At 38.6% G+C, this 26,560-nt stretch overlaps 2 protein-coding genes across 2 annotated transcripts; one reads left to right on the top strand and one right to left on the bottom strand.

The window, feature by feature from the left end:
- Positions 1–252: 252 nt before the first annotated feature.
- Positions 253–12,710, bottom strand: GTPBP10 (GTP binding protein 10). The gene is made up of 10 exons (XM_071735195.1): positions 12,629–12,710; positions 11,875–12,068; positions 11,694–11,785; positions 10,495–10,639; positions 7,862–7,935; positions 6,832–6,884; positions 3,443–3,550; positions 2,835–2,912; positions 1,798–1,921; positions 253–1,084 (listed from the first exon to the last, which is right to left on the bottom strand). Exons 1-10 carry the CDS (start codon positions 12,659–12,661, stop codon positions 870–872), a joined length of 1,116 nt encoding a protein of 371 aa, XP_071591296.1. The 5' UTR covers positions 12,662–12,710; the 3' UTR covers positions 253–869.
- Positions 12,711–20,264: 7,554 nt separating this feature from the next.
- On the top strand, positions 20,265–23,471 carry FAM237B (family with sequence similarity 237 member B). Its single transcript, XM_071735196.1, has 3 exons — positions 20,265–20,432; positions 21,726–22,122; positions 22,827–23,471. The coding sequence occupies exons 2-3, from the start codon at positions 21,741–21,743 to the stop codon at positions 22,850–22,852; spliced, it is 408 nt and encodes a 135-aa protein (XP_071591297.1). The 5' UTR covers positions 20,265–20,432; positions 21,726–21,740; the 3' UTR covers positions 22,853–23,471.
- Positions 23,472–26,560: the final 3,089 nt, after the last annotated feature.

Genomic DNA, 26,560 nt, shown 5'->3' with positions numbered 1-26,560 from the left:
CAAAACAAAACAAGATCAACTCAAGAAGCCTTTCAATTATTCAATCTTATTTTGCTTTGCAATCAATTTAATAGCTTTGAAGTAGAAAAAATAATTCTCTGTACAATAAAGGATTTTTACCTGCTATTAATACAAAATAGTGGAACATTACCTATTCCCAAAATATATAGCTCTGTCGAACAGCAGTCGTTATTTTCTTCAAAGGTTAACACATACCCACAACCCCATAAAAGGAGGGACTCCCAGACTGAATCTAGCAATTTAGAATCAAAATTTGTATTATCAAGAAGACTACAGTAGGCACCAGCAGGTGTGCAAAAACCCAACAGTACACATCATTCTTGCTTTTTCACAGTCCTACAAGTCATTTCCTTGCAGCTGTTTATTTATGTTTTCCTTTAGATCTTCAACAAAAAAATCTACAATCGGATGGCTGTTAAAATAGCAAAACTGGTGCACCAGACCCTGGAAAATTGCTCCAACAGAAATTTCCCTGGGTGATTCTGTCCTCCATGGCAAAAGATAAGAGTGGTTGAACTTGCTCTTTTGCTACTTCTGTGGGTTATATTCATTCCATTGATCTCACTTGGTAAAAAAGTATTCCAGGGATCATTACTTGTTTATCAGTGGTTTGAGCTGCACATACTTTTGCCTTGATTCTGTTGAGTCAGTAGCCAACATCATTCAGAAAAATCTGCTCTTTTCCCTACTGCACTCTGTTCAACTCTGCCAAAACAAACTGAGACAATGGTGGCGAGTGGAGAAGTGGCCAGTGGTAGAGCAAGCAACAATTAAATGGGAGGTCTGGATATTAATCAGTTCATGTAATGACTGAAAATATTAAAATAGGTTGGATTCAACCAAGAATGCTAGCTTCTATTCATTTGTTCTGAAGTATGTAAAAGCAGTAGTTTCTTTTTCCGATATTCTTCATTCTCCTTCTCTGCTTCCTCATCTTCAGATTTTCTTATACATGCTTTTAGTTCCTCAATTCCCTCTCCAGTATATGTAGATACAGGAATTATATCTTTGAATTCAAGTGTATTTGCAGGAATAATTTCTTCCTGTACTAAATGTAAGAAGTCTGAAAAATCATATTGAAAGAGTTAGTAAAATCCTCAATACTGTATCACTACAATGCCCATAAAATCCCATTAAATTTAGGAAATAAAATGTAATAAATTATAGTAATAAACATAATACTTATATATTAATCACTTATTTGCTTAATTAACTTTAAAAAATAGTTAAGATCTCATAAACCAAGAACTAATATAGCAGTTATGCCACACTTAATGCTCTTACGAGATCCTATATCCCTTCAAGATGAGTCCAAAGGAATCCTAGATTGTAGAACTGGAAAATGCATAATTTTAAGCCTTCCTGGTTCTTACACACTCCAGGAAATAGGATGATATTCAACCTGTCCAGAATTTTCATGTGTTTTTTTGCCAAAGTCACATGATGAATTGTAGATACATGAGTGTCTGTAAAGGGACCTTCAAGGGGGTTACTGCTACCCAAGATACCTAGGCTGCAAATTTACTCTCTCAGATCATAGTCAGGAAAGATCTTCTAGGGTAGTTCTATTTTAGTAAAATACCTTGTCTACAGTAAAGCCAGCACTGCAGATGCATATAAACAGGCCTCTAAATGCCTGTTTTTAAAACACATATTCAAATAATAAATGTAATAGCTGACTTCAGTTTCAAACAACTCTCTTTGCTAATGCAGAGTTACTCCTGGTGAAATCTTATTATTTCTTATGTCAAAGGTAATTACTGAAAGTTAATTTACCTTGGGGATTCTGGAGTTGTTTCCTGAGTTCATTCAAGTTATCCTTTGCACAGGGCAAATCCATTTTATTAACGGCAAGAAGTGCAGGCTTTGTTACAAGTTCCTCTTTATACAGCTCCAGTTCCTTAGAAGACAAGTAAATTGGCCTTAATAAGTAATTGTAGTTTAACAAATGCTACTTCAATTTTACATTTCCTCTCAATTTGTTTAATTGACTAAGTAGTTAGGCAGCTGTGGGATTTACTCAGGTGCTTGAGGTTGATATATTAAAGAACTCTGACAAAAGAAATAATGATGATCAGTGATGTTTTTATTCAAACACCAGTATTTCAGGTAAACAGGCTGGCAGACTCTGAAACATCTATAAAACATTATAAAAAAAAAAACAAAAACCCAAACAGTTTTGGTTTTGTTTTTCTGATATCCACAAACAAGATCTATTTCAGAAAAAGTTAGGATCTATAAAATGTGTAAGAAAATTCTTTGGAGATTTTTCTGATTCTTGAGTGTCTTAACATATTATGGTTAATACCAGAAATAAAATCTCAACCATGAATAAGCTAAAAATAAACAGCAATAGGTGAAATTCAGAAGCTTTATAATTTTAAGTCATACAGAGACAGATAGAACATCTGCTAAATCAAAATACATAAAATGTATTACTTCATTCAGAAGCAATGGTAAGAAATGGAAACACTGAATGTCTGTAAAGCTGGGGCCTCACATCGCACCTCTGTAAGGCAAAGACATCAGGTCAGGGATAGAACTATACCAGGAAACAGAAAATTGTGTCTTTTTCACTTGACTGTAAGAAATATTCCATATACTGCACAGATTAATGAAGGAGCACTTGTGGCCAAACCTGGACAGCTAAAAATACAAGATTTAATTGTTTTGGAGAAACCTAAGGTTATTACCTGGCCTTTTATTAGAAATACAGAAGACACACTAAGATTTGAAAGTTCTTGATAAATGCTGAGCCTCTTCCTTGGCTCAACACATGCCTACAATTGTCAGTTAGGAAGATGAGAACTTACCTTTGTTAGAAGCAATATAGTTTCAAAGGCTGTTCTGAACTGAGTCTTAGCAGAGAGTTGAAACCCAGAAATATCAACCTGAAAAAATTACACAAAACCAAACTTTGTGGTGTTAAATTATATTACAGTATCAAGGTATTCTCCAACTACTTTGAAATAAAATGTTCACATATATGCCCTCATTCCTGGCCAAATAAGAGAGGGCAACTATGTACCAAAGTAAGACCATAGACACTAGAAGCATGAACTGGTTGGTTCTCATACAGTGTTTCCCAAAGGTCTAATGTTTACACCTCTTTTTTAAGGGATTCTTACAGAAAAAAGAAAAGATAAAAAAAAAATCACCCCATGCTTTAATTATGCTTTGAACACTTTACTGCTCAAAATCAATTGGCAAATCTTAATGATAAAATCCATTTCATGATTTAAGGATTTATATTATCATCAATCTTTTAAGCACTCCATTCTGAAAGCAGTATTACAGTTATGTTTACCATAAAACATGCAAATTACAAATAACTTCCAAATTATTTGTACACTCCAATTAAGACATTTTATTTACTGCACTGCCTTTGATTTTGATAAGCTGTAAATTTTATTTAACTTACAACTAAGAGAAGCTGTCTGGTTCTTTCTACATGTTTGAGGAATTTGTGGCCCATCCCTTTGTTTGCATGTGCGCCTTCGATCAGTCCTGGGAGATCAGCTACTAAAATCTAGTAAAACAAAATTCAAACAAAAGATTTCCAGCAAGCAAAACTCGTGATTTCAAACTATCAACACCTACTATCATTTTATATAAATAAAAGAATGCAGAGTAAGAAATGTCAGGAATACTTGAGAGATTATTTTTACAACTATGTGTATTCCTTGGAATTCTGCAGGCATCAGTTCTCTGGCAGTGTGCTTTGGCTGTTTTAATACATTTAGAACCTATTTTCAGAAGCAGATTGAAACAAAATACTACTACTACACAAGCATTTTGCTCCTCATGCTTCCTGTCTCTGTCTGCAAAGTAGAAGATAGAGGCTAATGATACCTTGGGCATGAATCTTGTAAAATTTACCTATCACCTAAGAATAAAGCAAACTCTGGTTTGGTTAGGCTTTTACATTCATATAAAATTCAGACTGTCTCTGGAAAAGAAAACAAAGCCTGTTCCTTGTGGCTACAGAGGATTATTATTCCAAAGTTATTTTATTATTATTCCAAATGCAAACTCCCTTAACTCTGTTCCCCTGAGCATGAGAAACACCAAGAATTTGTCTTCTGCTCTTCATCTGAAATAAGATTTTTGATTAATATACCACTTTTCAACCAGAGCACAGCAAAGACTGCCACAATGGACAGGAACCTCGCCATTTTCTCTGCTGGTTAAAGGGTTGTACACAGTTGTAAAGGAGAGCTGAGACAGACCAGAAAAGAGCAGAATACTAAAACCTCCAGGTATCTACATCGTAAGTCACAGAAAGCTAAAGCAGGGATGGAAAGAAGAGCAAAAATAAGGTCTTCAAATCTCTTTTGTACCCATTTAGACAGCAACTGGATTCATTTAAACAATGCTCAAAGCCAGCACTAAATAAAATTTCAGGTGTGCTATCTATTCCAGAAGGGGGCTTCCTGCTATGACTGAGTTACACTCCCACTCATGTATCACATTAACTTTTAACCATTCTGCATTTCCATGATTTGCATCTACAGAGACACGACATACAGCTGAATGAGCCACAGAAATAGAAACAGGGAGAGACTAACTGCAACGGGGAGAACAACTGAAGTTGAAACAAGTTAGAAAAGAAACACCCACTTTCTGTGGGTGTGATGTGTTTGGGTGCTGTAGTACCATAATCACCATAATCACTATGTTTTTCCCCAAATTTAGCTCTCTTTCACAGAATAGTTTTTATGGAGTTCATAAAGAAACTCATCCTCTCAACAGCATATGGCTCAGATAGTCTGGTAGAAAATGTAAACGCTTCTGCTATTTTACACCAACTGGTACTGAGATTGGAACCAAGACTCATACCCGGGGATCTTCTATTTTTGTGTCCATTATTTTCCAATTGGTAATGACAGATGGCATCAGGTAACTTGCATGCCTTTTCTTCCATATACTGTCCTAAACTAAAATAAGCAGGTACCTGAAAACATTAAACATCAGTACATTAAAAACACTGATGTTTTGTAAGGAAAAAGAAAAAGTTATGAGCCATTGTCCCTTAAGTGATACAGGGCAGTCATCTCAATCAGTGCTCACACAGTTTTGGTTTCAGCAGTTGAAATATTGGGAGCTGAAGTACTTCCTCTTACTCACAGATGTTCCCTGTGATCACAATCACTACTTTGATTTCAGGCAAGAGATCTTTTGTTTGTGTATTTCCTATATAGCACCAACACTGTCTTATAAAAACCATGAATTTAGGAACAGTGAACATAACTCAGGGCACTGGCTATTACATAAGACAGACTACACAAAAGAAAGCCAGGAGTGTAAGTAGCTGTCTTGCTGTAGAAAGTTACACCTAAAAGCAAGAAGTCCTGATTCATGGCAAGTAGTTTTTTTTAAACAGCTATAAACAATCCTGTTATTTGCAGCACAGTTTTCTAAGATAAGTTACCATAGCAGAAAAAATTAATATAAAAAAAATTTCTCTTACATGTGTGCATATCTAAAGGGAACATGATAAACTAGACTTCCCTTAATAGACAGTTTTGTAAAAGCTTGTTAAATGAAGGTTTTAAGCATCAGCTACTGAATCCCCCTAAGATTATTGCTTCTGAAAGTAAAATTTGAGTTTTTGTCTTTTCTCACTGAGAGGTTAACTTTGGTTAATGTATCTGAAAACCTTTTAGCATTCATTTGCCTTTTGTCTTAGAAATCATGAGTACAGTACTGCATATATCATACACTAAAAAAACAAAACAAAAGCACATCAAAGATTCAGGCTTGAGGAATCAAAATGTTTGCTATAAGCTTACATGAACTTGGGGTCCAAAATCCATTAGTAAGAGTCACATTTATTGCTGGTTTTCCTCTCATTGCATACTTCCCTTCAGAAAGGATTCCAAGCACCACACAATTATCTGACAACTTTTGCCTGAAGCTGATCACAAAATACATGGTGGTAGGGCACCAGAGCTCCACCAGTTCTCCACAGCCTACCCCAAAAGGAACTAGAACCAGGCATCTCACCTCTCAGGTAGTGTACTATCCTGGCTGTTTAGGCAATCACTAGCACTTGACACTGTTTTAGTTTTTTATGTACAAAAATACAAAAACACACACACAGCCAAACAAACAAACAAAAAAACCCAACAAAAAACAACCAAAAAGCCAAAAAGACCCCCAACAAACACACAAAAAAACCAAACCACAAAAGCAATTCAGAGCAACCAACCTATGGAGCCAGAGTAAGTTCTGATAACTGGGTAAAGTTTGCTAAATTCCCTGTCATATACTACTGCAGATCTGCTGCTACTGGACAATTCTACCCCTGTTTAAAATCAATTCTGAAAAGGACTCCTATATTCCAGAGCTCTGTACAGCCAACTTGCAGAAAACTCGTCTCTCCTAAATAAAAACTATAGGTTAGTCTCTGAAACAATGAATTTTTTACAATTCTAAGCTTAACAAGAACATGCTAGGACACAGCAATTTCAATTCCATGCACGAACTCATAATTCTAAGATAATAAAACAGCATCAGAACCACAGAAAAGACATGGCATGTGAGAAGCCATTTACTAAGGTGACTTGAAATCAGTACAATGTCGTATTACTGCATTCAGCTATAAAACTCTCTCCTTACTACTTTATAAAACCAGAATTTTCTCCACAGCTTTCATTAGGTCCACATAGTTGCAGTTTTTATATGTACACTATACACACATGAAAAAAATCTACAAGTTTCCTTTTCTTTCTAAAATTATGTTAACCAACAAAACTAACACATTAAATACAACTTTTATGAACAACCAGAATAAACTTCCATACCAACCTGCTTATAATCTGCATACATGATCTTTCCGAGTTCAGGCTGTATTGTTGTAACTATGACAGAGGAAAAAAAGAGGAGAGGAAGAAAAAACTTTCTAACATTTAAAAAATGTTAATGTTACGAAATGTTTCAGTGTTACAGGACTTTCTCACTTTGTATTTAAATTAAACAGACATTCAGAAGCAGAAAAAAATAATGCAAATGGTATGCTATAAATTACTGGGAAAGAAGAAAGAAAAAGCAAAATGAGATAACAAAATTAGACGTCTCAAAACACCAATGTTGACAAAACACCAATCTTGACAGTAACAAAACTGCGGACAGTGCCATCAGAAAAAGGGAATAGAGGGGCTAGAGAACTGACACAAAAAGAATTATACAGACTATGGAATAACTTCCAAATAAGGAAAAATGAGGAAAGGCAATGTGAGATGGGACTTTTCAAACTGAGGAAAAATATAAAAAGATGGTAGAGGACGTGAGTGGTGGAAGAAGGCTGGTAGGAATTGTCAGTACTTGCACACTTGCTTATTAATTAAGAATGATCAGATTCCTGATCATCCTAATCCTGATTAACTGAGAAAAATAACAAAAATGGCATTTTTCAGCAGACAGATTCAGAATTTGTATCTCTATTACAAAAACAGATGGTAGGTATTTCCAAAACATACATGATGTTTGTGCACAGGATGGTGCATATTCAGTAGACTGAGGACATTACACACCATGGAGAGTTTCAGGTGCAATAAAATTAGTTGAGACTAAAATAAATGTTAAATAGACTGCATCAAAAGCTTGAACCACTACAAAGGTTTACACATGAAAATCCGAGGTGGTTAAAGGAACTGCATACTGAAGCAGCAAGTTCTCTATTTGAAGTATTTGTTATAAATAAAAACCTGTGTAACTTACTTAGCAAGCAATGTGGGGAACTCCTATTTCTTTACTATGAACCTGTGAACCAAGTCAGAGAAAAGACTTTTTGCTTTCATAAAATATTACAGCTCTAAAAATAAGAGTATGAACTTACATGCATAATTTGCAATCTCAGGTTTGGCATGAGAAATCTTGCTCAATAAGGATGATTTTCCTGCATTTGGAAACCTAGAAAGAAATTCAGGATTTATACACTGCATAAACATATATTTTATTATCAGATACACTATGATACCTTATTAAGACTCAATGCTCTCAACTAATTTTTTCAGACTCATTTACTCAGACTTTATTAAAAAAAAAAACCAAAAAACAAGCAAAAAACCCCAGACCGTTACGATTTTTTTTTTTAAATCAAATCTGAGTGGTATTGATAAATCCACAATGCTTCCCAAGGATGCTGGCAGAGAAGGCAAGCAAATAAATGTGTAATACATTTAAGGGAAACTTTTCAAAGTCACATGGGTGGAAGTACAACAGAGGCACCCAGGTGTACTTGAATTCAGTATTCACATGCTGTAGCTAATTTTGTCAATTACAGTTACATTGTAAACTCGTCACACAAAGGCATTTTATCAGTTGGATTTACAGTCTTTTGGTGTACAAATAGTGGTTAATGAAACATTCCACAACTCTGTAAGTACATCGGGGAGGGCAAGAGGGGTGAAGAGAGAGAGATTTTATGTGTGTAGACACACACATGCAGTTGGTGTATGTTTTTAAGGCAATGAAGATGTGTAGGAGATCCTGAAATTAGGACTAGCCTGCTTTATTTACTGAGAAACCAAAACATGTACCAGTGAAGCCCTAGAAGCTGGTCTGGGAAGACCTGACTGTTGCAACCTTTCCCCTCTACAAGGGGTAGCTCTACCTGCATACTACAACACAAATGTGCCTAATGGATACAGCAGCTTTTACACGAGTGTATTCATGCAATACTTCAACCCCCTGAACAGGAGACCAAAGCTAAAACTGAAATGATAACAGATGCTAATTTGAAAGATTCATCTGGTGTGTAAAAGACACAATAGCCTTGATCCATGTCAACCCTGAAGGTAGTGTTGACACCAAAAGATCACAGTCCTTATTCATAGCACCTGCTCCATACCAGAGATCACACGAGAGTTGTGTTCCAGTCAAATTCACAGACAGTTGTGTAGAACAACATTCCAGTGCAAAAAGTGATCAAAGAAAAGTGGCTACAGGCACCTGTATGATGGTCACAAGGTAAAGGCATGTATCACACAGAAAACCATATACTCTCCACTCTAATACACACAGAATTATGACCTGTTTACAGCTCATCTTTTACATGAGCAAACAAAAAACAAGGCTAGTATCACATCAAGGAACTTCATAAAGGGGTCACATCCAGGGCTTTCTTAAAAAGAGACATAATGACTCTTGTTACAGCAGGAACACCATTGAGCGTAGTTTTAATGCACTCTGATATTGAAAGGTGCCTTAAAGACATTCTGGAAGGTTACTCTGTGCATCACCTCAAGGAAGTATTTTGTTTTCACTGAGGTACAATATGCTCTTTGAAGTTTAAAGTACCTACACTACCCATCACAACCTGTACCCAAACCTGATCAGCCTTTCTTCTGTCTATATGTTTTAAACCTGATCTAATAGCAAACCACTCACAGGTCTACTGAAGTAAAAATAACAAGTACAAAGAGATCAAAGTACAACCACAAACTATCAAAGGCTGATTCATATTCTCAACAAGAAAATAATGCCATCCTCTAATCAATTGGTAATGATTCTTTTTATCCATTTTGAAGGGAAACTGTCAGCTAAAAACCAAGCCAAAATGCAAGATTAAAGAAGCTCCAGTGTCATAAAATACCTTTATTCTCACACACCAAAAAAACCCCACCTCCTATCATTTAGTTACTTGAAGAGCACTTGAAAAATATATAAATTCAGATAAATCTGATATTAACAGAGTTATTTCTAATAAACAAGAGAAAAATATAAGTAGGAAACTAAGCTGTCTTCAAGTTTGCATTCTTCAATGGTACATGCCAATTAGACTATTTTTGCCTCTAGCCCATTGTCATATTATATTTCTTTTGTTTTTTAATAATAAGACCTTATAATAAAGGCAGAATTGGAGGGGTGGTGGTAGTTGATGCAGAGTAGCCTGAGTAGACCAATAGTTTCACAGTTGTAGTTTGCTGAAAGCTTTCTCCAAATGAAAATATATTTATCTGCACTGTTGCAAGGCAGCCATATTGAAATGAGAGTCCTGCTGTTTTAGCCTGTAGTTACTCCTTCCAACATACCAAGATGGGGGTTTTTTTGAGATGGAGAGCAGGCTATGTAGCCCTTGGAACTCTCTTTTAAATTATCAAGAGGATCTACTTGTGCCAGTACCATAAAGTCAAAGACACAAGATGGATAGTGTTCTCAGCTCTGTTGGGCACCTCCTACTTACTTCATAAATATTAGCTAACTGTATTTTGATAATCAGTGCAATTGCTAAATTAAATATTAAATATTGATTACCCTGATTTATAAAGCCCTTCACCCACAAAAGCATAAACAATAATTTCCAAATTTTAAAATTAAGAGGTTAAACCTCTGATTTTGGCAAAACTGCAGGTACTTTAAGGGCAATGTACAGTAATGCTCATTATCCAAGTCTCAAACTTCTATAAAATCTCATTTGAAATGTACTACTTTGTTTTCTAATGTCAGTTCTCAAACTGCAGTACTTACCCAACTAAGCCAACATCTGCTATAAGTTTCAAATCAAGACGAACAACTCGCCTCTGACCTTTGCAAGGCAGGAAGTTTGTGGCCAGAGACCCTCCAAGACCCCCACGAGCTGCTAGGAATCTCTCTCCTGCTGCATTAAGCTCTCCTGAAAATGAAATAACTAGTGAAAAAAGCTCATGTCCTGCAGCAGTTTAATTGTGATGTTCCACTTAAATCTATCTTCAATCAAGAGAGAATTTACTGTATGTTTTCTTTTAAAAATTGTGAACCCATGGTCATGGTATTTTTGCTGCTTTGGAAACAAGTGAGAGGAATCACACCCCAATATTCCTCTGTGTCATACAGTTAGTGCCAAGTGAAGCATCAAGTACAGGCAGGCAAAGCATATTCAAGATTGCAGTTCTGAAGCTTTCAGTACTTGAATTCAAGAATGCAAGGAAAAATCTGCATGGAGAGAGATGTGGCTACAACAAACTCTGTTTGATCATTAAGATGAAGGCTACAGTATATCCCTTATGGTTAGAAAGTCAGAATAATTTTTAAAAAGTAAAAATGCAACATTTGATTATATAATCTCAGGATACCTTTAGACACTGGCATGCTTATATCATAAACAGTTCTTGCCATATGGTAAATTTTGTTAAGCATTCCAATTAGAGTAATCCATGAACTTAGTTTGAACTCTGAATGAATGGTGAAGAAAAACTCTAAAGGAACCATCAAAAGCTATTCCAAGAGCACTGTATTGAAGGAAGATCTTCCAGGTCATTACCATTTACCACTCTTTAAAATGGCTACATATTTTAAACAACCTGAAATGCTGAACCCTCAGCAAGGATGTTTAAGTGACCTAATTCAGTAAAGTTACCATACACTGACCTGAGTTTATGGACCTAATTTATGTAAGGTCATTAATGATTCCATGGCTTCCAGCATTTAACACTTGCTGGCAAGGACAGTTTTGGTTTTGCTGCATATAGTGATACAAACTGACACCTACTGATTTCAGAAAGGGTTCCCTTCCTTTTCCAACAATTTCTGCGGTATATTTTTTGTCAACTCTTTATCCGAACAAAGGAAAACACACATTTCGGGAGATGAGTAGCCTCAAATCATCCTAGTGCTAGAAATCTGCAACATGGTATCAAGAAATATGACAATATCTACTAGATACAAGAAAACAAAGCAAAAGTTCTTACCAATCTGCTTGCCGTCATCACAAAGAATTGAAATTCCCAAAGGCACAGGAACTTCACAATCTTTTCCTTTTTCACCTTTTAGAGCTTTAACACTGCGGGAAATTAAACCAGGCTTAGTTCCTTAAGTTGACATTTTGCTTTCTGAAAAAGCTGTGTATAACAACTTCCACCAAACTCTTACCTGCTGTTGGCTCCTGTTCCAGCTACAAATCTCTTCTGGGGGTATCTATGCCTAATACCCTTTAAGGTCATTTTTTCTTGGGCGACGAACCAGACATCACCACCTCTCCCTCCTTCCCCACCTAGGCGAGGATACCCCATTCCACCAGTTCCTCCTCTCACATAGACCCGTAAACTGTCTATAAAGTTGCCATACTAAAAAAAAGAACCAACAAGCTTCAGATCAGCATTATATTTATATTTAATTTCGTAGTCATTAGAAACGATGTTATAAAAATGCTCAGATAAAACTTTTCTCTGATGGCGATAACAAACGCACAGAAAACAGACGTGTAACCCTCTGAAATATGTTTCAGTGAGCCCAATCTTTGCCCTGTCTTGCCCGGCAGCGATACCTCCCGGCACCCGCCCGGCCTGCAGAGCCCCGGCCAGCGGGACGGGGACGGGCCCGAGCTCTGCCTCTGCGCCGGGCCCCGGCGCCCACAGGGACGCGCAGCCCACCGTGACGGAACCCTCCGTGCACCCTGCCCGGCACCCCGCCTCCGCCCCGGCCCGGACAGCCCTCCGGCTCCGGACCGCTTCGTCGAGACAGGGCCTGGGCAGCGCAGGAGGGGAACAAAGGGACCCGGCGGGCCCCGGGGCCGGGAGCGGAGCCGCGGCCCCCAGCAGCCCTTCCCGCCGCCTCAGCCCTGCCTGGCTCAGGCTGCCTGCACGCACAGCCCCTCCGCACCGCTCCCCGGGACGGTGGCACTGACCTTCCGCAGCACCGCCCCGCCGCACCGCACCATGCCGGCAGCCGCCGCACAGGCCCAGACCGCGGCAGCGGCAGAGGGAAGGGGCGGGAGCAGCGGCCCGGAGGCGCAGGGGGGGATGGGTCGGGCTCCAGGGAGCTGTGTGAACAGGGCAAGCGGGCAGCGGGCGGGGTGGGTGGTCGGTCGGGCCCCAAGGGTGCGGATGCTGCCCGGAGGGGGGGCCGGGAAAGCAGCGAACACCGATCCCAACGCCGCACTCGCTGGCAACCGCCACGGCGGCCCCGTGTCCCGCGCAGGGGCGTATGCGCGGCCCCTCCCGCCCTACGCCTCAGCGGGGTGAGTGAGGCAGCCCCGAGACGTGGCGAGGCCCTTCCCGCGGCGCCATTGCCCCGCACCGGGCTGGTTTGCTGCAAGGTGTCAGCTTTCCTCACCGCTCCCCTCCGGCCCCCTCAACATCTCAGGCCGAGGGCGGTTCTGGCCGAGGTGCGGGCAGCGATGGCTGAGGGGAGAGCAAAGCCCCGGCTGCCGGAGGTTCCTGACAAGATCTCCAGCGGCGAGTTGTCCCTGGAAGCTGCTGGTTAGGTACAGCATCTGCTGTTGGCATTGCCCGTGCAGTTGGAACCTCTGAAGCCTGTTGGTCATGTTGGTTATCTGCTCTCCGTCGGGAAATGGGGACCTGACCTTCCCAACGAGCCTGATTTTCAAGACGAGGATGGCTGTCTTGAAAGTACATGGCTTTAGTAAAGCTTAAAGTTTTTCGCATTTCTCTATGGTCACAAATGAGAAGTTACTTTGTAAATCGTGGCATTAGAAGGCTAAAACTGTTGAAAAAATGCTAAGTTCTTATGGTAGTCTTTATTTTGTAAATGGGTATTTCAGACAGTATATGAGTAAAGCACAAGTCCTCATGGAAAAGTAAATATTCTTTGAGTCTGTCTTACAGCTTTCCTCAGCTGCAGTTATTAGCTGCAGTCCACCTGAGAAGTCATCACCATTTACAATAATACTAAAAATATGTTCAACAATGGATTTTACCTGTTACATAATTAAAAAGAATAGTTTAGAAAACATTGGTGTGCCATATACATGATAAATGGCCCAACAAAACATTTAAGGGGAATCCAGGAAATATTAGGATGTATGAGTGTTGTCCAGTGTCATTTTTAGAATGTAAATTTGCTTTTGTTAATTGTTTTGCTTCTTAGTTTGTTCATGGTCTAGAAAATCAGATTTGGAAACTGAATTTAAAAAAATATATGTATATAGTAGTTACATAGTTAGATTCTTCTGCATTTTGATGGTCTTTATGGTTGCTGTAATTTTGCTTTATTTGATACACTGTAAAAAGCCAATACTTACATTTAAAAAACGTACCTATATATGGTTCTATATAGTCATTAGTTAACTAGGGTAAAGATACTTTCAATTCTCAAAAATTTTAGCCATAAATTAGGAAATTTTCCTTAAAATATCACTGAAAAATGAATAAAAATTCTGATTTCCTAATTCTGTGGTTTTCAGCTGACTCATACTGCTCTCTCTGGCTTAAAAAAGCAAAATGTTTACATTGCAGCTGGGTTATTCAGAAGAAGCCTGGCTTTAATTCAGAATTATTATTCCTGATAGGTTTTGGTGATCTTGATGAATTAATAAAATAATAACATACTTCAAATTAATTCAGTTTTACCTGATACTATATCACAAAATGGTTCTTTTGGAGTGTCATATCCCACAGAAGTTTTTGGTAGTGTTTTTAGAAGGCCTTAGTCCCCTTTATGAGCCTTTTTTTTCCACCTACATTGTACAGAAAAAAATGCATTCAAAAGCTTTTTGCTCTGTTGACTATTACTGACCTGTTTTTTCTGCAGTTCCATGTTATTTTTACCAATCAACTACATAATATTTTAGCTAAAAGTACTTCTAATTGCTACCAACTGGACATTCTTGTATCTTACTGTTAGAGCAGAAAGTTTTTTAATATTAATGGGAGAGCAGAAGACTGTCACATAATGAGTCTTAAGTCCCCCATGTTCAGAGTTTGCCTTTCCTCAGTGCCAGAGTATTTTCACCACATGGAGCAAGGCAAGATGGATCATGTGAATGGTAGAAAAGAAATCATGACAACAGCAAAAAAGGCAAAACTCCACGTCATGCTTTCAGGTCGTGGAGACTGCATCTATGGTTCTAAAATAGTTGGTAAGTAAAATCTACAAGCAGGCATTTTTAACAGATCTGTTAATATTGTGAGGTGATTAGAATAATAGTCATGGGTCTGGCCTTGTACTTTAGGTATTTATTTGAGTGGTTCTAGCTGAGAGGGTGTCTGCTTGTCAGTCCCTCAATATGTGATGGTGAGAGGTGTCTCCAGAGAACAAGCCACAGCATGGGGATCCTTGTGGATCCTGTGGATCCTCATCTCTCTCTGTTAAGTCTTCAAAGTTAGGTGGGCTGGAGCTGGACTGTAACTGCTCAGGGGAGACCTCATCACTCTCTACAGCTCCCTGAAAGGAGGTTGTAGCCAGGTGGGGGTTGGTCTCTTTTCCCAGGCAAATCTCAGTAAGACAAGAGGGCACGGTCTCAAGTTGTGCCAGGGGAGGTTTAGGTTGGACATTAGAAAGAATTTCTTTACTGAGAGGGTGATCAGACATTGGAATGGGCCACCCAGGGAAGCAGTGGATTCTCCATCCCTGGAGATATTTAAAAAGAGACTGGATGTGGCACTCAGTGCCATGGTCTGGTAACCGCAGCGGGAGTGGATCAAGGGTTGGACTTGATGATCTCTGAGGTCCCTTCCAACCCAGCCAATTCTATGATTCTATGATATCTGGAAAGAAAAAGTGACTTGGCATACAAAGTTTTGGAGAAGCTCACGTTTACCATATTAATACTCTATGGATAAAACATTTGATATATCACCTGGAAAGTTGTGAGAATATGGGGGTTAGGAAAGGAATTGTGAAGTGAGATAGCCACAAGTAAGGTTGAAAAGGAAGATGTCAGGCTTAAATGTTGCTTTTAGGATATTCTTATTCAGTATTTTTTGTAGTAGCTCCAATAAAATCAGTAAGAGCATACTGGTGAAATCTCATAATGATAGATATGTAGGAATAATGGTTTTGAATTTAAAGTAGGGAATTATAAATGTCATTATTAAAGGCCCTGGTGAAACCTTGTTTGGGGTGCTGTGAAAATTTCTGATTGTTTTGTAGATGAGCTAAGGCTGAACTGAAAGAGAGGTAGAGAGAGGCTAGGTGCATCACCAGAGAGCCTGAGAGCCTTTTGTACAAACAGATTTTAGGATGGCTTAGCTTGTTTACTTCAGTAAAATAAAACCAGAGAGGAGATACAAGTGCTGTCTATAAATATATCAGGGAAGTAAACATGAAGGATGAAACCCATTTGATTTGCAGGGCAATACTGACACAAGAACAAACAGATATGTACTATTCATTAATAAATATATCAGGAAATTAGAACAATATTTCTACTCATTACAGCAATCAAATCTGAAACAGCTTTTCCATGGAATTAGTGGGAGCAAAAATATACCTATTTTTAATATGGCACTTTATAAATTTATGGGGTAATTGTACAACAGAGCTTTCTGTAACAGCAGGGAACTAGGCCCTGTCATTCAAGAGGGCCTTTCTGTTCTGTATTACCATGCCAATTCAGAGTACAAATAGTAGAACATTTTGTCCAGATTTATGATTCATAATGTGGAAAGGACTTGTCAGTCAGATCTAAATCATAGGCAAAGTTCTGAAGCCCTTCGATATGTAAAAGTTAGATGGTGCTACTGTGACTTCAGTAGGGCATATGATGTCAGCATTATATAGAAAAGCACAGAAAAAAGGAGATAAGCAAAAGAACTGTTAAGTGAGAAAGAAAGCATGGGCAAGATGCAGGTGGCAGATTGGTTATCAGGAAAGTTCTTCACAGATCAAGTCAGAGGCCCTGAGCTCTCCTTGGGTACCAGTAGAAGTGTTTATAAAATTACCCTGTGGTTTCATGCTTTGTTCTTCCATTGCAATTTTTACTGTTTGAATTTAGTACTATTGAATTGGGTCTGTAGCTTGCTGGCTTGGAAGGAACCTATATTCAGTGTGCTGAACTTCCTAAACACACAGCAAGAAGTCAAAGCCAACAACAGGTTAATGTGTAGACAGATCTAAAGATGCCAGCAGAGCCACTAACTAATGTTAATTCAACTCATGTGATCAGTCCACAACTCTACCTCAAAAAAGAGAAATAAAGACTTGTCTCCTGTGTACGTTGTGAGCTGACATAACATTAGATTTATTGCAGCACTGAGCAAGCTTGTGCCACTGAGCTCCTACCAGCAGTGTATTAATTCAGGAACGTTTCACTTGAAATGAGCCACTGAGGATTTTCTGGTATCTTTTATACCATTAAGTACATGATGCAAATGTTGTTGTTCCTGCTTGAGGATATTTATGTTTTATTTTCTGAATACTTCGCATCAAAAATGTATTTGGTCACCTGAAGGGCCACTGTTTTGGCAGTGGAGCACTGATTCTCTCATCCTTTTCTTCTGATTTGCGTTGGCTATTCAGTCACTTGTGGGTGTGCTGTACTTGAACTTAAGTAACAGGGCTGTGAGCACTCCACTGTCAAGCCTGGTTGTAGAACATCACTGTTATTTATTTACTTCAGATGGTGCTGATCAGTGATGCAGAGGGTGACTCAATTCTTTATCTTCCGTGAATCCAACCCTCTTTACGTAAGAGTGTGCAGATGTGTAGTCACAGAGATAGCTACAGTTCAGTCATACGAAAGGCTGATAGCATTTTAGAACTCTCCAAACTGATTTATCTGGAGTCAATGCATATTCTGACTTTCAAGCTAAATAATGCCACAGTTCCTGCTCTTTCTGTTCTCATTTTGTACTTCAAATACTTGTATATGATTGCTCGAAAATCACAAGTGTACTGCTACATCTAATCACAGTTTTACCACTCTTTTCTTTTCTCTTCTGATATAAATCACTAGGTGGTGTGCTGTAATCAACTCCAACAAGAAGAAACTGTAAAATTTCTTTCCACAACCATTTCTAAGATTCCAGCTGCAGATTTTTAAAATTTGTACTTTATGTGCTGTTTTTCCTAGTCTAGGGAAGAAATAACACCGATGGAAATATTTAAAAATTAAGCTGAAATTTTTTAGCAACATGGTTTCATTTTTAATTAGAGTTGAAATAATTTAAAAAATTGCCTTTCTGAACATGCACACAATGCTTTGTTGCAATGCTGGGAAACTGACATAGGGGTCTTGGTAGGTGAAAGAAATGACTACACCAAAATACCAAGGTCCAGGTGTTTGAAAAAATTGATGTGTAATTTCTAAAGGTTTGTTTTTTAAAAAAAAGATTAAAGATATTTAACCAGTGCCAAGGATACAATCTTCAGTACAATAAAGTGCCACTAGAGGGAGGTGCCTCAATGCAATAATAAAGAATAAGCTGAAGTAAAACAATTCAAAATTCATGCTACAGAAAAACTATTGATGTTGGCAGAATTTTGAAGGAAACATTTTCTTCTGCCCCAGTTTGATTATCAATTAAAAAAAAAAAAATGAAAATCGCAGAATTTGATGCTTTTGTGTTTAATACCATCTCATTAAACTTACTGAGTATGAAATGGCTGTGTTAGAGTCTGAAACAGAAACATGGTCGGTGTCTTCATGCTGCTTCCATCCTACAAACTTCATGTAACATCCTGCAGGATTATTAGTTACCAATAATTCTGATCTCTATCAGTTTAAATCTATGGGCTTATCTTCGTTCAGGTGATGATCCCTCAGTGCATGACTGACAAAGATGCATAATACCATAAAGGAAAATGAAATATGAAAGTTGGCCTTCAGAAGCTTTGTCACCTGGGAAGGTGAATTTTTAGATATTATCAATGAATTTTCATATAAATAGTTTCTTAAGAGAACATTGGAAGAGGTGGCACTTTGAAAAAAAATTTTTATTTGAAAGGATTTTCCTAAGAAAAATCTGCTCCTTAGCATTTTGATTTCTATAGCTGTGATCTGGCAATGTCTCATTTTAAGATTAAAAATGGTGAATTTGTTAACTAGATTAGGAAAACCAAGAGGGATGTGACAAAAATCTGTAGAATGAAGAAAAGGGATTGAGGGCTGCTGTCAGTGGCTGTTGGAATAGAATGAAATCACTGGGTTTGTACCAGTATCCTGTGCTCCTGCACCTACATGTTTGGGAATGAAATGAGAAGGAATTGATGCAGCAGCCAAGCAGCTGTGCAGCTACCCACCTCTTGCCATGCCTTTAAATGCCTTTGAAATTTCAGCTGTCATCACAGCCAGGCTAATAAATTTGATCATGCAGAAAGCAAATAAAAAGGAAAAGCTTTTCTTGACTTGAAAACTTACTGAAAACTACTTGGATTAATTATATGAAAGAGTTTTCTTTAAGGCAGGTTCCTTCCCAACACTTTAATCTCCTTGGCTATGAATGCTGCTTTAGGAATAATTACATCTAATACAGCTTTAAGCTCCTTTCAATGATACAAAAAGTTCACAGATAAGATAGCTGTAATCCAGTCTTCCAGATACATTCTTCTATATTGCATTGTAGGTTCAAACATGTATTATTTTTTTTAAACAGTGTTTGTATTGGTTAACTGGGAGGGCTTCCATGAGATATCTCATTACTCTGAATGTTGTCATTTCAGAGTAGGCTTGTATTTGCCTTTAAGTACTATCCCTATTGTTTTCATGACAGAACATACATTTCCACTTGAAAGAACAGGCTGTTCCTGTCATGCTCCACTGAAGCATGTTCTAAAACCTTAGCATACTCAGTTTTACTATGTATTTGCCCTATGTTCTCACCAGATGTGCCTTCCTTGACAGAGATGAGGTTCTCTGCAACTGGGACTTCTGTCAGCTGCACATGCTTAAAGCTTCAGATATCACGATTCTGGGTATATTATTTTTCATATGTGATTGTGTACTGTTCAGAAAAATAAAAGTTCGAATTACAGTCCTGAGCTGCTGGGTGACAAGTGGATTGAAGAAAGGAGCAGCTGCAATTTAGTTACATCAGCAAAAAAATAAGTCTTTAACCACTGGCACAGCTGGGCTGCTGCTGCCTGGAAGACGTGGGATGCAAACTCCAGTGCTGGTGCCAACTTCTGAAGATGAAGTAGAAATAAAATTATATTGAAAACCTCCCTGGCAACCAAGTTACAGGACATTGTAAAACTCATCTCAAGTCAGAGAGTTTCTACAAAAAGCAAACTGGTAAATTTTGGGCTGTATGACCATTTTCCATAATTTTGAAATGTTGTCTTTGATGGGTCTATGTTCTGGTGGACGGACAGGATTGTGGCTGGAAACTTGGGTTTATAAAAGGGGCACCCATGTTATTGATGTGGAGAAAGATTTGCTATCTATTCCAATTTTTGCCCCTTTGAGAGCACTCTGCCTCTCCCCATCCCTCACCAAACACACCCACCCCCCCACAGTGTCCCCAGGTGAGACCCCAGGCCAGGGCTCAGCTGCAACTCAGTGCCTGATGGAGAAAGAGGTGGGGCTGCCACAGCCACAGCTCCCTCCCGCCTTTCCCACTGACGTGACTTCATGCTGCTGCTGCTTTGCCAGTGGCACAGTCATCCCTGTGCAGTGTAATCCCAGCATCCTTGGAGCATCCAGCAGCTGCTGAGCACTTACAGCCCATTCAGGAGTTTCATTCTTTTTCTCTAAGTGGCTGACTACTGTTGTTTCAAGGCGGCTGATTTCCACCTCACCACAAAACACTGTAAGTATAACTTCTACTGTGGCTTTTTACTTACTGCCTTTGTGAAACTCATCTCTCTTGTACTGAATAGTAGGAGTTACTAGTTCAAAGTCTCTCTGAGGCTTGTGGTCTCTGCTCCTGTTTGAGATGTTCAAGTGGATCCTTAGCATTTTAGTTTTTAGCTGGATTAAAACATGAGATCAAAACAACTCAGTATGTTGGTGGCTTCCTGGCTGCCATTTTTGTACTTTGGAGCTAATTTTCTCACCTTCCTCCGAATGTTGGTGCCTCATAAAGTGGGAGTGAGAAGTGAAGCATTTCCATCTCTGCTTGTTTGCTGGAGCCAGTTTTTTAACAACCCAAGAAAGAGAAACTTTAATGCACATTCATAAGCTCTTGGGATGATGAAACAGATAGCTCTAATGCCTGCTGAAACGTCTGCCTGTTTTCCTCTTTATGTTTACTTTCCTCTTCAGCTGCCCTTTATCTTGATAGAAAGGACTGAGAAGAAAAAACAAATCAGATGTTTTAGTGGTGTTCTGTCTAAACTTGCTTTGAGCATGTGGAATATGCATCACAGGAAAACTGCAGTTTTCCCAGTGGGAATCTGTGTATAACAACTACATATTCTGTAGCATTTGAAGTTCTCATTTTGCCTCCTGTGTTGTCATGCTTTCCATCTCCAGTTTGCCAGATAGAAGTTTCTGTGTTTTGCATATATGCTAGAAATTATGGTGCCAAAAGTTTGCTTAATTTCCCAACATAGGCAAGAAAGGAATTTTCTTTTTTCTCTTTCTTCTGTTTCTCTTTTTTTCTAAGCTACCAAATGAGTTCATAACCTGCCTACACTCACCCAATACAGTGTAGTGGTCTGGTTCACTGTTCCTTCACTACCAGCTTTCTGAGTTGGACTGTTCCATGAAAGGCTGTCTATTTATAACTCAGTCACTTATGTGCAATCATTTAAAATAGCATACCATTAGGATTCTTTAGGCATCTGCTATTAATCTAATTTTACTGGTGAGCTAAGAACAGGACTTTAAGGGAAGAAGTCTTGAGCTCAAGGAGCAGTTTGGATATAGGTTGCCATCAATTCAAACTTTTCTTCTTCAGGTTTTCATGTTCTAAATAGGATTAACAACTTCTAGGTTCAAACTTAGGTCCAGCATTAGGGGTAATTTACTGGTATTTATTCTAGGGTTTGAAAAGTATTTGTATATATGCACAAATAATCTCTTTGGGTATCCTTGAAGGTTATGTGTGATTGAACTACATAATGGCAGAATCATTGTGAGTTTATACACTTTCTTTCAGGTACCTTCTTGGAGTATGGAATTTGTATGGAAACGAAGGTGGTATCTTCAGCTGGGATGTATATTGATACTGAATTTGGTTTATGCCAATCTAGATTATCAAAAAGAAACTCCTGCAAGCCTGGGTCAGATTGACCATCAGTGCTGGGAAGTGTCATCCCATGGGTTGGTGGAAATGAAGAAACTCAAGGTAGCAGATACAGTCATTGATCTCTGGGACTTCATGATGTTCCTAAAAGAATCCCCTAAGCCCAAACACAATGAACTCTTCAATGACTTAGCCCAGAACTTCTGGGATATGTATGTAGACTGTGTGCTCTCAAGATCCCATGGAATGGGCAGAAGACAATTACTGTCTCCCAAATACTCTTCTGCATACTCACATAGAGCTTTAGAAGGTAACTACAGAATATGCTGTTAGTCTGTTATGTCCTAACATTAAACTGGACTGCTCCATCCTCATCCTTGATTGTTTAGACAACTCAATATAGTAATTTCCAGTGTCCTGTCTCTACTTGTCAAAATTATTTGCATCTTTCAATGGTAGCTCCTTTCACAATATGCGAGTCAAAAGTAGTTGGGGTGCTGTATTTCTGTACTTAACAAAGTGTGAAAAACGTTGTGTGTGGGAGTGTCTGGAAGTGGATGCTGCATTCTCTGTTTATCCCTGTGTGCATATAAATGACATTATAATACTAGAAGTTTCCTAGCATTTGGACTTCAGTCTCCATTTTGGGGAATCATCCTTCTGTGAGAAGGGAAGCTCAAATCCCTGCTTGAACTCTGTTCTTCCCTTTAAAACTATTGACACACGGTGTGATTTCATGGTCACTGGGAATCATCAAACAGTGACAAATTCTGGTCTTTGTGACCAGAATTCATTCTAGCATGAGTCTGAACTGAGATAATACAGGTGGCTTGCTTTACTTCTTGATCAACCAGTCCTATATCTGTGTGCTTCTTTTCTCCTTGGCAACAGACTATTTTTTGATGAACCAGTCAGGTGTTTTAGGTTTTCAGACCGAACCTGAAAATCATTTAATCCTAGCATTCCAGATCATATCGCTTGGAAAATAACTATTTTTCTTTCATGGTCTTGCAGGGTCTGCTTTCACCAACCCATTTTAGGCCAAAAGGGAAGAAAATGAAGATACCTCAGAAAGGCAGCATCAAAATGAAGGAGCACAAAAGCACAGCATGTGCTTACTTAGACAAAGATGCTCAGACAAATCCATTGGCATGGTTCAACCTTTTTTTTTGTTTGTTTGTTTTCTCTGTATGAAACATTTAACCACTGCTAAACTGATAAGGATGTGACCTCCCACATTGTCATTTTTGCTTTCCTGTTCTGCAGTCTACCAAGGTTGCCCTTTTCCCACTGCATGTGTAAATACTTGTGTGTTTTGAGACTACACCTTTGTTCTCTCAGGTAAGCTTGTAAGTTTGAACCAGTGTTGCATTTTTGTAGAAGCTTATCTTTTTCCAATAATTCTCTTTTTTTAAAGGTTAATTTTGGTGGAAACCCAATCTATTTTTATACGTTAAGCAATGGAGAAAATGTCAACAAATGTATTTTATACAGTGTCTTGCACATACAATCAACTTTACTTTCAAGAATTGCAAAAAAAGTGTAACATCAAGCAAAAGGGAAGCCTTATGCTCATTGTAATGTCCTGTGCAGTCTAAACTTTGTATTTTATCATTGCTTCATCTAGGCTATAGATTAAAGTATTTTTCTATGCAGAAAGGTCTGAATAGTAGTCATTTTATTGTCCATTAGCATGTTATTTGCAAAACCACTACTACATTATAGTAAGATCAGTACTTTACACAAGCCTGCTCTTTATTTATACATTCATACAGGTAAATGAGTGGATAACAGTCCAGGCAGCATCACAGTTGAGAAGAGACCCGTGCATCAAGTGGTTTGAAACAGTAAGAGACTGGCTTGACCAGTGCTCCCATGATAAGAAACCATGCAGCATAGGTAAATTAATTCAGGGAGATGAAATGTCTAATTAATCCATTTCCCCTGAGCACTGAAAAAGCCTGAGAACAAATGGGAACACTCAGTCTGACTGTTATCTGCTTTACTCCTTGGGCAACACAACCTGTTCAGTCCCTATTGTGTTGTAGCCTTTTACAAGATCCCAGCTGGGTTTAATTATTATAGGAGACAGTACTTACAAACGGTACAGAACCTTTCATAAGTAACTAGAAATCCATCCCACACAATACTTATCATAGAATCATAGAATTGGCTGGGTTGGAAGGGACCTCAGAGATCATCAAGTCCAACCCTCGATCCACTACCGCTGCAGTTACCAGACCATGGCACTGAGTGCCACATCCAGTCTCTTTTTAAATATCTCCAGGGACGGAGAATCCACTACTTCCCTGGGGCAGCCCATTCCAGTGTCTGATCACCCTCTCTGTAAAGAAATTCTTTCTAATACCTAACCTAAACTTCCCCTGGCACAACTTAAGACCATGCCCTCTTGTCTTGTTGAAAGTCGTCTGGGAAAAGAGACCAACCCCCACTTGGCTACACCCTCCTTTCAGGGAGTTGTAGAGAGTGATGAGGTCTCCCCTGAGCCTCCTCTTCTTCAGGCTGAACAGCCCCAGCTCCCTCAGCCTCTCTTCAAAGGGTCTGTGCTCAAGTCCTTTCACCAGCCTGGTTGCCCTCCGTTGGACCTGCTCCAGGACCTTGATATCCTTCCTTCAATATCATAGATAGTTTGCAAAATACCAAACAATTCTCATAATTTGTAAGTGTTCACTTAGGGAAATGCAATATTGAACAGCATCTTGTAAAATATATCTTCTACAGTATTCTGGAGAGGGTAAAAAAGTGGTGAGAATTTTTTTGTGTGAATATCACTTTAAGTTCCTGACACAAAAGATATTTTAAAAAGACCTTTTCTTTTGGGCAAAGAGAGTGAGTCATGACACACCCAAACCCAGCATTTTCAGGAATTGACACATCGTGATAAGCAGCTATTTGAGAGGCATTTTCTGATCTATTCCAGAAATATCCAGTTTATAAAGCTATGCATGCTATTGGATTTGCAGCAAATAGTCTTTTAACAGTGATAAATCAGAAAATAATAAATTCCTCTTTTCGTTCATGCAAGTAATTTTATTCATCACCTACAGAAGTGTAAAGCTACAGTAACATCTTAAAGGTAATATTTTCCGTTTTAGTGATTCTCTAATTGAGTGCCAGAGCAAGCTATCATGTGCTGTTTTAAAAGCTTCATCTTTCCTCAAACTCTGAGTCTTTGTTTTAATTAGTTTTCTATAGGAGGCAAGGCTACATGGCATCTACCATCATTGGCTTCAGACTCCTTGACCAATCTATTGCTAGTGATTGCCAAATGGGCAGGGGGTTGTGAGCAACAGGAACGCAGCACCATAAGCAGCAGCAAAACAAATTCCAGCTGCACATACTTGTTTTGCATGAAAAAAGCCACGGAAAGCAAGCTGGCTACTCCCGGGGTCTCTGCAAGAGGGATTAACAGTGAATAGAATCACCTTTTCACCTCTCACCAGTACTCCACACTCTCTTACCATCCCTGGGCTACAGTAGGAACAGCAAGTCCAGTTTTCCTGGGTTCTCCACCCCCCGCCCCCAAACCAGATCATGGTCCATGGCTGGCTAGCAAAACCAAATGCTGTCTACAGTGCTCTGAAGCCTTGTGTTAGTATTCACTTAAAAAGTATAGATGTCCCCTTCCGTTTGGCAATTTTGGCAATTCTGTCCCCTTCCGTCTCCAGTCTTAATTATGATTAACTAGAGCCTTTGCAGCTATTTGCCTGCAACATCTGTGTATCTGTAGCAGAAAAACAATGAAACTGGGGGAAGAATACTCTGGGGCTCACTTTCTGCCTGATTGAAAGTTTTTACATTTCCAGTTAAAAGATCTTTTAGATCCATACCTTGACTATGTTATACTGCTGTAGCTTTTGCTCAGAAATTGGAAGAACTCACACGAGTCCTGCATGCTTTTTTGGAAAAAAAGGGGTCAGTGATTTGCTGCCAGTAACAATCAGTCACCTACACGTTCACATAGATGCAAATATGTAAACAAAAAAACCTCTAAATGACACAGTCTTTGCTCTCATAGTCAAATATTTATTGCTTGGATTAATTGTGAAAAGACAGTGCAGCATAATTTTCTGTGTCCCCATTTTGTAGATGTATTTTCACACTCTCCAAAACAGTAAAAAAGCAGCATAGCTGCTGAAGATTAGTCTAAGAAATATGAACATAAATAAATGAACAAGACTTTACTTGACACGGAGGACTTCAGTTAGATTATATCTATATACTTTAGCTTACCTTGCTTGCAGGCAGGCAAGAAATAAGCATACAGGCTTGTTCACTAAAACATGTTTAAAATTTTATGCAAAAAATTTCGGGAAAAAAGCCATAATGAAATCAGATTGTACTTAAAAATAATCAGCTAAGAAAGGACCAGCATAAAAATTAAATGTAATTAATAAGCATAGCGAAATTTAATTGCTTCAGCTTTAAGTACTAGATGATTGTCTGACTCTACAATGTAATGTTTAACAGACCTGCCCATAAGAAAATGATTCTGATCTCTGGAAACTACACACGTAGATTTCTCTAAAGTTCAAGTTCCATTTCATACAGCTCTTTTGTTTTATTTCATTATTTTCTTAGGGGTTTTCTCTTTACAGAATTTAGGTCGACAATTTTGAAACAAAAATCCCTGCCTTTATTTCTGCTGCCAGCACTGCTGTCTTGTTACAGGGACAAGCAGATTTTTAAGAAATTCTTACCCCACTTTCCCTCACCTCCCTGCCCCT

The sequence above is a fragment of the Heliangelus exortis genome, chromosome 2 (assembly GCF_036169615.1).
Source record: "Heliangelus exortis chromosome 2, bHelExo1.hap1, whole genome shotgun sequence".
Lineage (NCBI taxonomy): Eukaryota > Metazoa > Chordata > Aves > Apodiformes > Trochilidae > Heliangelus > Heliangelus exortis.
Note: the sequence above shows the minus strand (reverse complement) of the source record. Positions and strands in the feature narration are given on the sequence as shown.

Coding starts and splice junctions, on each gene's coding strand:
- GTPBP10 (XM_071735195.1), bottom strand. CDS start 12,661: ATGGTGCGGTGCGGCGGGGCGGTGCTGCGGAAG. Junction 6,885..7,861: donor TGAGATTGCAAATTATGCAT/GTAAGTTCATAC, acceptor CCTCTGTCATAG/TTACAACAATACAGCCTGAA. Junction 1,085..1,797: donor ACAACTCCAGAATCCCCAAG/GTAAATTAACTT, acceptor ATGATTTTTCAG/ACTTCTTACATTTAGTACAG.
- FAM237B (XM_071735196.1), top strand. CDS start 21,741: ATGGAATTTGTATGGAAACGAAGGTGGTATCTTCAGCTGGGATGTATA. Junction 22,123..22,826: donor CTCACATAGAGCTTTAGAAG/GTAACTACAGAA, acceptor ATGGTCTTGCAG/GGTCTGCTTTCACCAACCCA.